This window comes from Octopus bimaculoides, chromosome 26 (assembly GCF_046866305.1).
Source record: "Octopus bimaculoides isolate indiv1 chromosome 26, ASM4686630v1, whole genome shotgun sequence".
Lineage (NCBI taxonomy): Eukaryota > Metazoa > Mollusca > Cephalopoda > Octopoda > Octopodidae > Octopus > Octopus bimaculoides.
The window spans coordinates 1251459-1263958 of record NC_142953.1 but is presented as its reverse complement, the minus strand read 5'-3'; the positions used below and the strand labels follow the sequence as shown (position 1 = coordinate 1263958).

The following is a 12500-nucleotide window of genomic DNA, read 5'->3' as shown; positions in this document are numbered from 1 at the left end:
TAGTTTTTAAATACCAATGACTTATGGGGGTCCACGAGGATAAAATAGTAATCAAAGGGGTCCATAGATGCAAAATGGTTGGAAACCCCTGGTTTTTTATCACATCATCATCATCATTTAACATCTGCTGGCATGGGTTGGACAGTTTGACATGGAGCTGGCCAGACTCCAGTTGTCTGTTGTGGCATGGTTTCTACCAGGACTGTGGAGTCAGAGACAATTGAAGGTTAGTTGGAGTCAGAGTCGGTAAAACTATACCGACTCCCAATACCTTTATTCTTTGTTCATCGTTTGACAATGGCTTAGCTGGCCAAAACTTCCAAGTCATTGTCAACAGCATTCTTGTTTAAGAATAATATATGTATGTATGTATGTTAATATCTGTGTGTGTGTGTGTGTGTGTGTGTGTGTGTGTGCATGTGTATATTTATCCCTATACCACCACTTGAAAACTGGTGTCGGTTTGTTTATATCCCATAACCTAGCTGTCGATAAAAGAGACCAATAGGATAGGTACCAGCCTTAACAAAAATAAAAACAAAAAATAAGCACTGGGAGAAGGGGGGGGTTGATTCATTCGACCAAAAATCCTTCAAGGCAGCGCCCCAGCATGGCCACAGTCTAATGACTGAAACAAAAGGTAAAAAAAAAGTTAATAAATAAATACATAAAAATGGCCACTGGCTGGTAAGAAGCCAAAAAACCCATAAATCCGCTGCCAATTCTTCACACCCAATATCCAACACTAGGTGGCGCTGGTACCGAGAAGAGGGTGAGAGTGGTGAGGAGGGGAGAGGCTGGTCGAAAGCGTAGCGGTGTTTCGCAAGCAAAGGGAAGTAACAACTATTTGCACTTAGCTCATTGATTGGCAGAGTTTGTTGGCTGAAATGAAATATTTAATAAATGCCATTCAGTCGCTAATAAATTAATTTAGTGAATGGCGTGAGGAGTTGAAAGGCGACAAGTGAAAGCCTCGTCCATAATGTATGAATCAAGGTTATTTCTTACTGGTGTGACTGGAGATGAGCCAAGCTAAAGCAGTTTTAAATAGCTGTTGTTGTTGGTGGTGGTGGTGGTGTTTGGAGGAAGAGGTCAGTTCTATTAATATTGCACTTACATTAAATATGGTGGTGGTAGTGGTGGTGGTGCTTTGTAGTTTAGACACAGACTCCTGGTGGTGGCTGAGTGTAGGAGTGAGTGTGTGGGGTCAGACTCCTGGTGGAGGTGTGTGTAGGGAGGGGGAGGAGGCAGACACTTGGTGGGTGTATGTGTGTGTGGGGAGGGCAGGCTCTTGGTGGATGTATACAGGTGTGTCTGTATGTGTTTGTGTGAGAGTACAGGGCAGACCTGTAGTGTGTGTGTGTGTGTGTGTGTGTGTGTGTGTGCGTATAGAGGTATATTCCCAGTGGGTCTCTATGTGAATGGAGTAGACTCTTTGCATGTATGCACAGGTGTATGTGTGTGTGTGTATGGAATAATCTGTTTGTGTAAGGGGGAGACACTTAATGCGTGTGTGTGTGTGCGTGTGTGTGTGTGTGTGTGTGTGCACATGGGATAGAATCTTGGATGTGTGTATGAGTGAGAGTAGGGATGTGTATGGGGTAGACTCCAAGGGGTGGTGTGAGTGTACAGGGTAAACAAACAAAAAGGAGGGGAAGAAGGGCAAGACAAGAGGAGGAGGAGGAAGAAGAGCAAGACAAGAGGAGGAGGAGGAGGAGGAGGAGAAGGAGGAGGAGCAAGACAAAAGGAGGAGGAGGCAAAAGAGAGAGGGGGGAGGGCAAATGAAATATGTATGTTTCAGTGCTTAATTAGAATGGAAATTATTAAATAGATTTGATGAGAATAACATTAATTATAGGCAAAAATAAAAGAAAAACACAAAAATAATGTGTTTTTAAACAGTTGACAGGAAATATATGAAATAAAGTCAAACAAAAAAAAAGAAATAGTAATTTAAGACATGAGTGAAATTCTTTCCAAAATATTTAAATAGCAGAGTTCATTGGAATGTGAATCACAAATGTGCTTTTTAGCTTCGTCTTTTTGTTTAAATATTTCTGCTTTGTTTGACGAGAGAAGGTTTTATGGGCATCTGAGGGATAATCTAGAAATTAGAAATGTCCAGAACTAACGCAACGGGAAAGAAAATATAACCAAAGGTGCAGGAGTGGCTGTGTGGTAAGATGCTTGCTTCCCAACCACATGGTTCCTGGTTCAGTCTCACTGCATGGCACCTTGGGCAAGTACCCCAGTATGGTCGCAGTCTAGTGACTGGAACCAGCAAAAGGTCAAAAAATATATATATATATATATTAAAAAAAAGGTAAAATTCTAGAAATTGGAAATTTCCAACCTAACACAAATAAAAAGATAAATAAATAGAGAACAAAACAAAAAAATCAGAAAACATCAACAACAACAACAACAAAAAATGAAACAAGCAAAAAAAGAATTTATCGGGCCAAACATAGCAGATGGAAAGAAAACGAAAAAAAGTGTAAAAGACAAAAAAGAAATGGAGCAACATTTGCAGAATATTCTCTGTAAAAAGAAGGGGAGGAATTTTCAGTGGATGTGAGGAAGAAGAAGATGTGACGGACAATGTCAGCTTGCTAGTTGCATTGATGAAGAAGCTATATTAATTTCTTTAAATCAATCGGTTTGAAAAGAAACTGCTTTAACGAAAACATCGATCAATATGTTAGAGTGAATCCCAGAAAACGGTTGTGTGCCAGAATGCCGCCAGGTATATAAATATAAAACTACTTGCTTACTTGTTGTTGTTGTTGTTGTTGTTCTTAAGATGGAAAAAAATTCTTACAAGAGAGAAGACGGGGGGGAGCGAAAAAAAAAGCTCAATAATGGAATGGCAGCAGTCTTAAAAAGAAATTTTTTAAATCAATAAGTACTCCCTAAAGAGTTCATAATATGAACACCCAATACTAGGAGCTGAGTAGGGGTGGAGGGGGGACACTTCTGGGGACTATTCTTGGTAGAGATAAAAGAAATATAGATACACACACACACACACACGTATATATATATGTATATATTTTGTTTTGGGATTTGGTTTGCAAGATTCTTTATACGAGTTCGTGTGTCGAAGCATATTCTGTTGTGGCTGGAGAGAGTCATTCTCTTTGAATACCTTATCATTTAACACACACACTGGTAAAGTTTCCACTCATTTACACTTGTTTTTCTAAAATTTTCCTGGCAAGAGGCAACGAAAATTTCAGGAAAATAACCCTCTACAACTAAGTGTTTTAGCTAGAACCACTAAGCCATGTGCGTTCACCTGGAAAATACGTGAAAACCTAGCAGCAGACAATTGTTAGTTTCATGGGAAAGGAAAGGAATTGAGTTTTTCAGCCCAAGACTTCTCACCCACACCATCAAAACAAACAAAAAACAACAACCCTTCCCCTCAAAATCAAAAGGCTTGTCTGCTTAGTCTCTGATATTCACCTTCAATCAAAGAATCAATGAATAGTATTTTTGTATATTCTTTGTAATTTCGGTTGTGTTTCACTTTGTTCTTTGGCCGATTTCTCTTTTGAGATCGATGCCTAAGAAACATCTGCCAGAAGATGAAATGGAGACAGCAATAAATAAAACCAAAGAATTTTTCGTTTTTACCAAAATGACAGGAAAAAAAAAAAAGGAAAAACAGGAAAACTTCATTAAAAGATATTGTAGGGAAATCTCATTAAATATATATATATGTATATATATATATATCTTTTATCTTGTTTCAGGCAGTAAATTGTGGCCATGCTGGGGCACCACCCTTGAAGAATTTTAGCTGAATGAATCGACCCCAGAACTTATTTCCTTATAAAAGCCTGGTACTTATTCTATCAGTCACTTTTCCAAACCGCTAAGTTGTGAGAATGTAAACCCACCAACAATGGTTGTCGAGTGATGGTGGCAGGCAAACATACACACACAACCACAGGCTTCTTTCAGTTTCCATGTACCAAATCCACTCACAAGGCCTTGGTCAACCCAAGGATATAGATATGCGTTTGCTTTTATGTTCAATTATAAATAGAAACAATTTTAAATTAACCTGATGGGTTACTCGATACTTGTAGAGTGCAAGTTTGTTACTCTTGTACTGGGTGACCCTACGTCTGGCAACAAGACTCTGCACCCTGCCACACAAGCAGGAGGACCCAGTCGTGGCTGTCAGACAATTTCTGCGACCACCAAACTCCCTAGAGTGCAACCCCTTTGATTATTATGTGTGGGGCAAGGTTGAGCGAGAGACCAACAAAACTCCTTGTAACCCCAAAGTTGAACTGAAGGCAAGGATTATGGCGGCATTCACCAACTTAAACAAGGAGACCCTCCAGAAGAGTTGCAGGAGATTCCAAAGTTATTTAGAGGCCGTGGTTGAAGCCAATGGCGATTTATTAATTAAATTTACTCTTTAGTATTTCAAGATATTTTCATGTAATTTTGATAAATATCTCTGTTAAAATGAGATGTCAGTGTTATGTTCACTTTTGTGCAATTTAGACACCGCACCTTGTGTATATGTGTGTGTGGGTATATATATATATATATATATATATATGTGTGTCTATATATATATATATGTATATGTGTATATATATATATATATATATATATATATATATATATATATATATATATATATATATATATATATATATATATATATATATAGAGAGAGAGAGAGAGAGAGAGAGATACATTACATATGTGTGTGTGTGTTACTATATATATATACGCCATGTATGTATGTAACAACATCCCAACTGGGTCTGAAAAGGAATCGGTAAATCTAATTTACTCCTATGGTTCCACAATTGGAAATGGCATGTAAAGAATATGCTGCTGCAATTGAACAACTCCAGAGGGATTTCTAGCAAAACCCTCATCCATTGCTTTTGCTTCTTCTTCAGTTTTTTCTTTTTTTTGTGTTTTAGGTTCTATTAAACATTTATCTATTATCTCTTTAGCAGGTTTCAATCTACCCATTTGTCTGTCTGTCTGTTTGTCCATCATTTTATTGATCAGACACCATATTACTTTCACATCCAACTTTCAGCCTTATCTTTTCTCATATAGTTCTTTATTTACCTCAGATATTGTTTTTTTTTTTGTGTATATATATATGACACCCTCTTGCAAACTACCTCGTCGACGAGTGACAGGGACCTTCTCTTTGTGGCTGGAGACTTCAACGGTCATGTCGGACGTCGTGCTGGGGGCTTCCATGGCATACATGGAGGCTATGGCTTCGGTTCCCGCAACGAGGAGGGAACCAGACTGCTGGAGTTCTGTGATGCAACCAATCTTATGGTCTGCAATACCAACTTCAGGAAACCTGCCAGTCACCTAGTCACCTACCGCTCCGGCAGACACTCTAGCCAAATCGACTACATCCTCGCCAGAAATAGGGAAAGAGGGCGGCTTATAAATGCCAAAACCTACCCTGGCGAAGAATGTACCCCACAACATAGATTAGTAGTTAGCGACTTTGGGATCAAGGCAAAATGGGTGCCCAGAATTAGACAGGCTTGGAGAAGAAGGGTGTGGAAGCTTAAAGACCCTGCAAACGGACAGAGACTTAGAGACAAGTTACTTGAAGCATTTAACGAAATAGAAGGGGATATAGCATCATACAACGTGGAAGACAATTGGAGATTTCTGCGGGACAACCTGTTGAAAGCCACCGACCAGATTTGTGGGTGGTGTAAGGTCCCCTCCCAACCCAGAGTAACGTGGTGGTGGAACAAGGAGGTAGACAGGGCTATTAGACAAAAGAAACAAGCTTGGAAGGACTGGAAGAACGGTGGTAGCAGGGAATTGTACCAATGTGCCAGAAGGGAGGCTAGGCGACAGGTTTATTTAGCCAGAGGGGAAGCAGATAAGGAAAGATTTGCCAATGTTCTGCGCCGTGAGGACCAAAGACTCGAGGTATTTCGGGTTGCAAGACAGTGTAGGAGAGAGAATAGTGATGTTGTAGGAGAGAAATGTGTTCGCATGGATGATGGTACGCTTGCATTAAATGAGGATGCAAAGAAAGAGGTCTGGAGATGCCACTACGATAGATTGCTTAATAAAGAGAATGAATGGGAGAAAGAGAGCCTGCCTTATGTCGACCCAATAGAGGGACCAGCTATCCGAGTTGATAGTACCAGGGTAGATAAAGCAATTAAGAGTATGAAGACCGGGAAAGCCCCCGGCCCATCAGGAATCACTGCAGAGATGCTCAAAATATCTGGCAGTGTTGGCTATAGCCTAGTCACCCGTATTACGAACCAGGTGATACACGAAGGAGTCATACCCTATGACTGGTGTAGCAGCATCATAGTCAACTGCTACAAAGGTAAAGGGGACGCTTTAGATACAAATAATTACAGAGGCATCAAGCTGTTAGATCAGGTTATGAAAGTTACAGAGAGGGTCATAGCCCAACTAATTAGGGAGCGAATCAATTTAGATGAGATGCAGTTTGGGTTCGTGCCAGGTAAAAGCACTACTGATGCCTTATTTCTAGTGAGACAGTTGCAAGAGAAATACCTAGCCAAGGATAAACCTCTGTACCTGGCTTTCGTTGACATGGAGAAAGCCTTTGACAGGGTCCCCCGATCCCTTATCTGGTGGTCAATGAGGAAACTTGGGATAGAAGAATGGCTAGTGAGAGCTGTGCGAGCCATGTACAGAGATGCGGCCAGTAAGGTGAGGGTTGGAAATGAGTACAGCAATGAATTCCGGGTAGAGGTAGGGGTCCACCAAGGTTCCGTCCTCAGCCCCCTATTATTTACCATAGTCCTCCAGGCAATCACAGAGGAGTTCAAGACAGGTTGCCCCTGGGAGCTCCTCTATGCTGATGACCTTGCCCTAATTGCGGAGTCACTATCAGAACTAGAGGAGAAGTTTCAGGTGTGGAAGCAAGGTCTAGAATTGAAGGGCCTTAGAGTCAACCTAGCTAAAACCAAAATCCTAATAAGTAGGAAGGTAGATAAAACACAAACCCCTTCAGGTAGATGGCCCTGCTCAGTATGTAGAAAAGGAGTAGGTAGTAACTCTATAAGATGTACCCGGTGCAAGCTATGGACACATAAGAGGTGCAGCAACATCAAAGGCAGGTTAACTAGCAAGTTAGTTTTTGTTTGTGGCAGATGTTCAGGTGCAATAAAGACTGCAAACAAACAGGAAACAACTTCTATCTCATTCCAGGGTGAAAAACTAGAGGTAGTCGATAGCTTCCGCTATCTGGGCGACCAAGTTAGTAGTGGGGGTGGGTGCGCTGAAAGTGTAGCTGCTAGAATAAGAATAGCCTGGGCAAAGTTTAGAGAGCTCTTACCCCTGCTGGCGACAAAGGGACTCTCACTCAGAGTAAAAGGCAGACTGTATGACGCATGCGTACGAACAACCATGCTACATGGCAGTGAAACATGGGCTGTAACTGCTGAGGACATACGTAAGCTCGCAAGGAATGAAGCCAGTATGCTCCGTTGGATGTGTAATGTCAATGTGAATACCCGTCAGAGTGTAAGTATCTTGAGAGAAAAGCTGAACATTAGAAGCATCAGTTGTGGCGTGCAAGAGAGACGATTGCGCTGGTATGGACATGTGGTGAGAATGGAGGAGGATAGCTGCGTGAAAAAGTGCCACACCCTAACAGTTGAGGGAACCCGTGGAAGAGGTAGGCCCAGGAAGACCTGGGCTGAGGTGGTGAGGCAAGACCTTCGTACATTGGGCCTCACCGAGGCGATGACTACGGACCGAGACCTTTGGAAATGGGCTGTGCGTGAGAAGACCCGGCAAGCCAAGTAAGATCGTTGCCAGTGCCCCTGGACTGGTTCTTGTGCGGGTGGCACATGAGATGCACCATTTTGAGCGTGGCCGTTGCCAGTACCGCCTGACTGGCTCCTGTAGGATTTTCGAGCGAGATCGTTGCCAGTGCCCCTGGACTGGCTTGTGCGGGTGGCACATAAAAGACACCATTTCGAGCGTGGCCGTTTTCGTGCGGGTGACACGTAAAAGCACCCACTACACTCTCTGAGTGGTTGGCGTTAGGAAGGGCATCCAGCTGTAGAAACTCTGCCAAATCAGACTGGAGCCTGGTGTTGCCATCCGGTTTCACCAGTCCTCAGTCAAATCGTCCAACCCATGCTAGCATGGAAAGCGGACGTTAAACGATGATGATGATAAACAATATATGAGTATATGCATATATATGTACATGTATGTATATACATTCATCCACATGTACATATAGATACATAACTGGGTACATGACGTGGCAAAAGAACAAGGACAAAAATGGTAAACAAGGTGCAACAAACAAGCAGGCCACATAGAAACATCCCCTTCATCAGCTGCCACCATTAAAACTCCGGCGTTTCGAATATATATATATATATATATATATATATATATATATATATATATATATATAGGTGCAGCCATGGCTGTGTGGTAAAAAAAAACTTGTTTTCCAACCACATGGTTCTGGGTTCAGTCCCGCTGCATGGCACCTTGGACAAGTGTCTTCTACTATAGCCCCAGGCAGACAAAAGCCTTGTGAATGGATTTAGTAGACAGAAAGTGTAAGAAGTCAGACACATCTGCATGGATATAGGCACAGATGTGGCTGTGTGGTAAGACATTTGCTTCCCAACCACATGGTTCCAGGTTCAGTCCCACTGATCAAAGCCTTGTAAGTGGATTTGGTAGATGGAAACTGAAAGAAGCCCATCATTTACATATATATATATATTACTTTTAGTAATTTCCCTACCTTTCTCAGTAATTTATCTCGAAACCAGTCTATAACTATGTCTATCTGTCTATACTTATTTCTCCCCATTGATCTATCCATCTGCCTATGTCTATCTAAGTCGATCTGTCCATCTATATCTATGTATTTAGACATCTAGATCTAACTTTACTTCCATCTATGCCTATCTGTCTGTCTGTGTCTGTCTGTATTTGAATCTCTCTCTGTCCGTCGGTCAACTCCTATCTTTTTGTCTCTCTAGATGAAACGAGAGAAGTATTTATCAATCTGTCCAACAATCTTAGCTCATCTCCATCGACATACCCATATATATCAACTGATCTATCCAACACACACACACACACACACACACCCGAAGCACATATACACACATATATACATACATACATGTACACATAGACATACATCATCATCATCATGCACCCACTTATATATATATATATATACATGCATATACACACATATACATACACATATGCACACACACACCTACACACACATAAATATATATATACACATATATATACATACACACACACATACACACACATATATACAAAGATATATATACATACACACATATACACAGATATACACACACACACAAATATATATACATACATATATATTTTTTTTTTTACACGTAAACGCATGCATCTTCCCATGTACGTTCAGACACACTCGTACCTCCATACCCACCACACACACACACTCACACCCACACCCTACCTACATTACATAAACACACGTTTGGCATTCAATCCTGCCTGCCAATCAATATCTATCTCGCCATTACAGATGAAAGGAAGAAGCAAGTTGAAGAATGGTAATTTGAGCTCCACAAAGGCAAAGATTTTGTTGGAGGGGTGGTACGGGGGGGGTTCCCCCCTCCCCACCACCTTTCATATTTTTATTTTATCGTGTTTTTCCCCCCTTAAGTTATTTTCTGTGTAAAAAGACAAAATAACTGTGAGAGGGCAAGACGAAAAGAAGAACAGTCACTTTTTTTACATAACATCAATGAAAAGAAACAAAAAACAAAGAAGGAAAAAAAGGAAGTTGGATGGGGGTTGGGGAGGAACGGGAGAAGGAAAGGTTTTATGATGATAAAACATTACGAAGGTGGGGTGGAAGGTGGGGGGAGGTGCAGATAGTTTTGTTCAGTAACACTGAAATTGGAGTGTAATGGTCTGGTTTGGTCAGTTAAAGTTGAGAGGTTAATGGGTGAGTAACTTACTTCACACACACACACTTGTTCTATTACACACATGCACGCACATACTTGTTCTACCACATGCATACACACACTTCTATTACACACACACGCGCTTGTTCTATCACATACACACACATACTTGTTCTATCACTCACACACAAACTTGTTCTATCACTTACATACACACACAAACAAGAAAGTCTTGCTCAAACACGCATTATTTTCTCACACACCAGGAAGTTCTGCTCTCTCTCTCTCATACACACAGGAAAGTCTTCCTCTCTCTCTCTCTCTCTCATACTAACATACACACACATCCCTCTGTCACTCATTTACACACACAAAAAAATGTCTTGCTTTAGTACACAATTCTCTCTCTACATTTATGTCTCTTTCTCTTTCTCTCTCTCTCTCTCACACACACACACAGGTGCAGGTGTGTGGTAAGAAGCTTGCTTCTCAGTCACCCGGTTCCGGGTTCAGTCCCACAGCATGGCACCTTGGGCAAGTGTCTCCTACTATAGCCTCAGGCTGTGTGGATTTGGTAGATGGAAACTGAAAGAAGCCTATCATATGTGTGTGTGTGTGTGTTTGTCCCACACTACCACTTGACAACTGGTATTGGTGGGTTTACATCCTGTGACTGGGTAGTTCAGCAAGAAGAGACTGATAAAATAAGTAAAAGGCTCTAAAAAAGTAGTAGTGGTGGTGGTGGTGGTGTTGAGTTGATTCGTCTGACTGAAATTTCTTCAAGGCCAGAAGTAGTAGAATGACCCCAGGATTATTACATTTCAAAAGAAAAGGTGACAGCTCAAGGGTGCAGAAGAGAATGGGAGACCGTGAGGGGTGGGGGTGGATGAGACCAATCAAAATCACTTCCTCCTCTCCCTCTCTCTCTCGAAATGATAATAACAGACCAAATTCTTAATTTCAATCTGGTTGGTGAGACAGCCACAGAGAGAAAAAAGCCAGGGCATTTATTTATATTAATTAATCTTCTCCTTAAGCGTGTTTACAGCACTTGCATTAAGCTGGATTTAGAGAAGAGAAGAGGAAAAAATACAAAAAAAAAAAGAAATAAAAAAAACCACTTGATAATTTAATTAAGACGTTATTAAAAAGTCTCTTTTTTTTTTCCTTATATTCTTTATTTCTTTATTTAATAGAGGAATGCTAGCAGCTAAACTAAAATCAACAAATAATCTACCCACCCCCACCCTCTCGGCTTGACTCAGATCCTGTCTTTTCCATTACGATAAAGCAATAAGCTTTCTCTACATGTTACCCCTTCTCCCCCCCCCCGTCAATTCCATTAAAACAACCTAGGGCAGGACGATCCCATTGCCTTTCATAGCAACATCTTCAATGGTTGATTTTCCTTTGTTACTACGTACTGCCAGGAGATGAACGGGGGGGGGGGAATTGCTACTGTGTGGAGAGTAAGGGTCACCAAGACAGCGAGGAGGAGGGGTTACCACAGCATGGAGAATGGCAGTTACCATGACAGCAGGGGGTTACTACAGCATGGAGATTAACAGGATTATAACAGTAGGCAATTACCACAGTATGGAGAGTAAGGATTACCAAGAAAGTAGGGGGTAAACACAACATGGAGAGTGGCAGTTACCATGACAGCATGGGGTGCCACAGCATGGAGAGTTTGGGTTACCAAGACATGGAGAGTAGCAGTAACTAAAATGGAGTGGAATATGCCATGGTAGAAATAATGGAGGTTGCTGCAAGACAGGCAGCAGAGGTCAGCACAGAACGGATACTGGAAATCGTCACCGTATGGACGCAAGGTACATAATTACACCACCATTAAGATAAACACATTGTCGTACCACTAACAAGGTACCCTAATAGTGGTACACGTGGGACTACTAATAAGGTACCCTAATAGTGGTACACGTGGTACCACTAATAAGGGCAGCGAGTGGCAGAATCGTTAGCACGCCAGGCGAAATACCTAGTGGTATTTCGTCTGCCGTTACAATCTGAGTTCAAATTCCGCCAAGGAGAAAACATGGAACAAAGTTAAACGAGAGTTGATACTCACCTCCGGCTTTGTAGATTACATCCTCAAACGTAAAAGAAATCACTTCGTCCCCCCGTCGTAAAATGGTCCCAGTTTTGGTTTTCCCATTCTTCTTGGTCGGCTGTATGATAAAGGTAATTTCCTCAGCCTCATCGCTGTCCTCTCCGCTGGTAACCGGATGCCCATTCTCGGCTTTGTTTTCCTGAGATTTCCGAGTCGTCCGCTGCGAGCCCCCAGACCCATCGGTTGTCTGGTTAGAGGAGGGGCAGCTGACCGGTGGTGGCGGCGGCAGCGGTGGTTGGGGCTGTGGTTGTTGTTGTTGCTGCTGTTGTTGGCTGCTATTGCTGCTGCTACTGTTGCTGCTGCTGCTGCTGCTATTGTTGTTGTTGTTGTTGTTGTTACTACTGGAGTTTACCATTGAGTTGTTTTTGTTGTTGTTGTTAATGTCTTGTGTATTTTTC

The 12500-nt window shown here is 41.7% G+C and overlaps 1 protein-coding gene across 17 annotated transcripts in view; it reads right to left on the bottom strand.

Annotated features, from left to right (window-relative positions):
- The window catches only part of LOC128247007 (uncharacterized), a 361520-nt gene that overhangs the window by 231243 nt on the left and 117777 nt on the right, over positions 1-12500 (bottom strand). For all 17 annotated transcript variants that reach the window (XR_016238539.1, XM_089342830.1, XM_089342824.1 and 14 more), the window contains one exon: positions 12061-12500. This exon is cut by the window's right edge and continues 67 nt beyond it. Coding sequence is in view for 16 of the 17 variants with exons in the window: in XM_089342830.1 (XP_089198956.1) it covers positions 12061-12500 (440 nt within the window). In the remaining variant the exon portion in view is untranslated. The remainder of the gene's footprint in view (positions 1-12060) is intronic.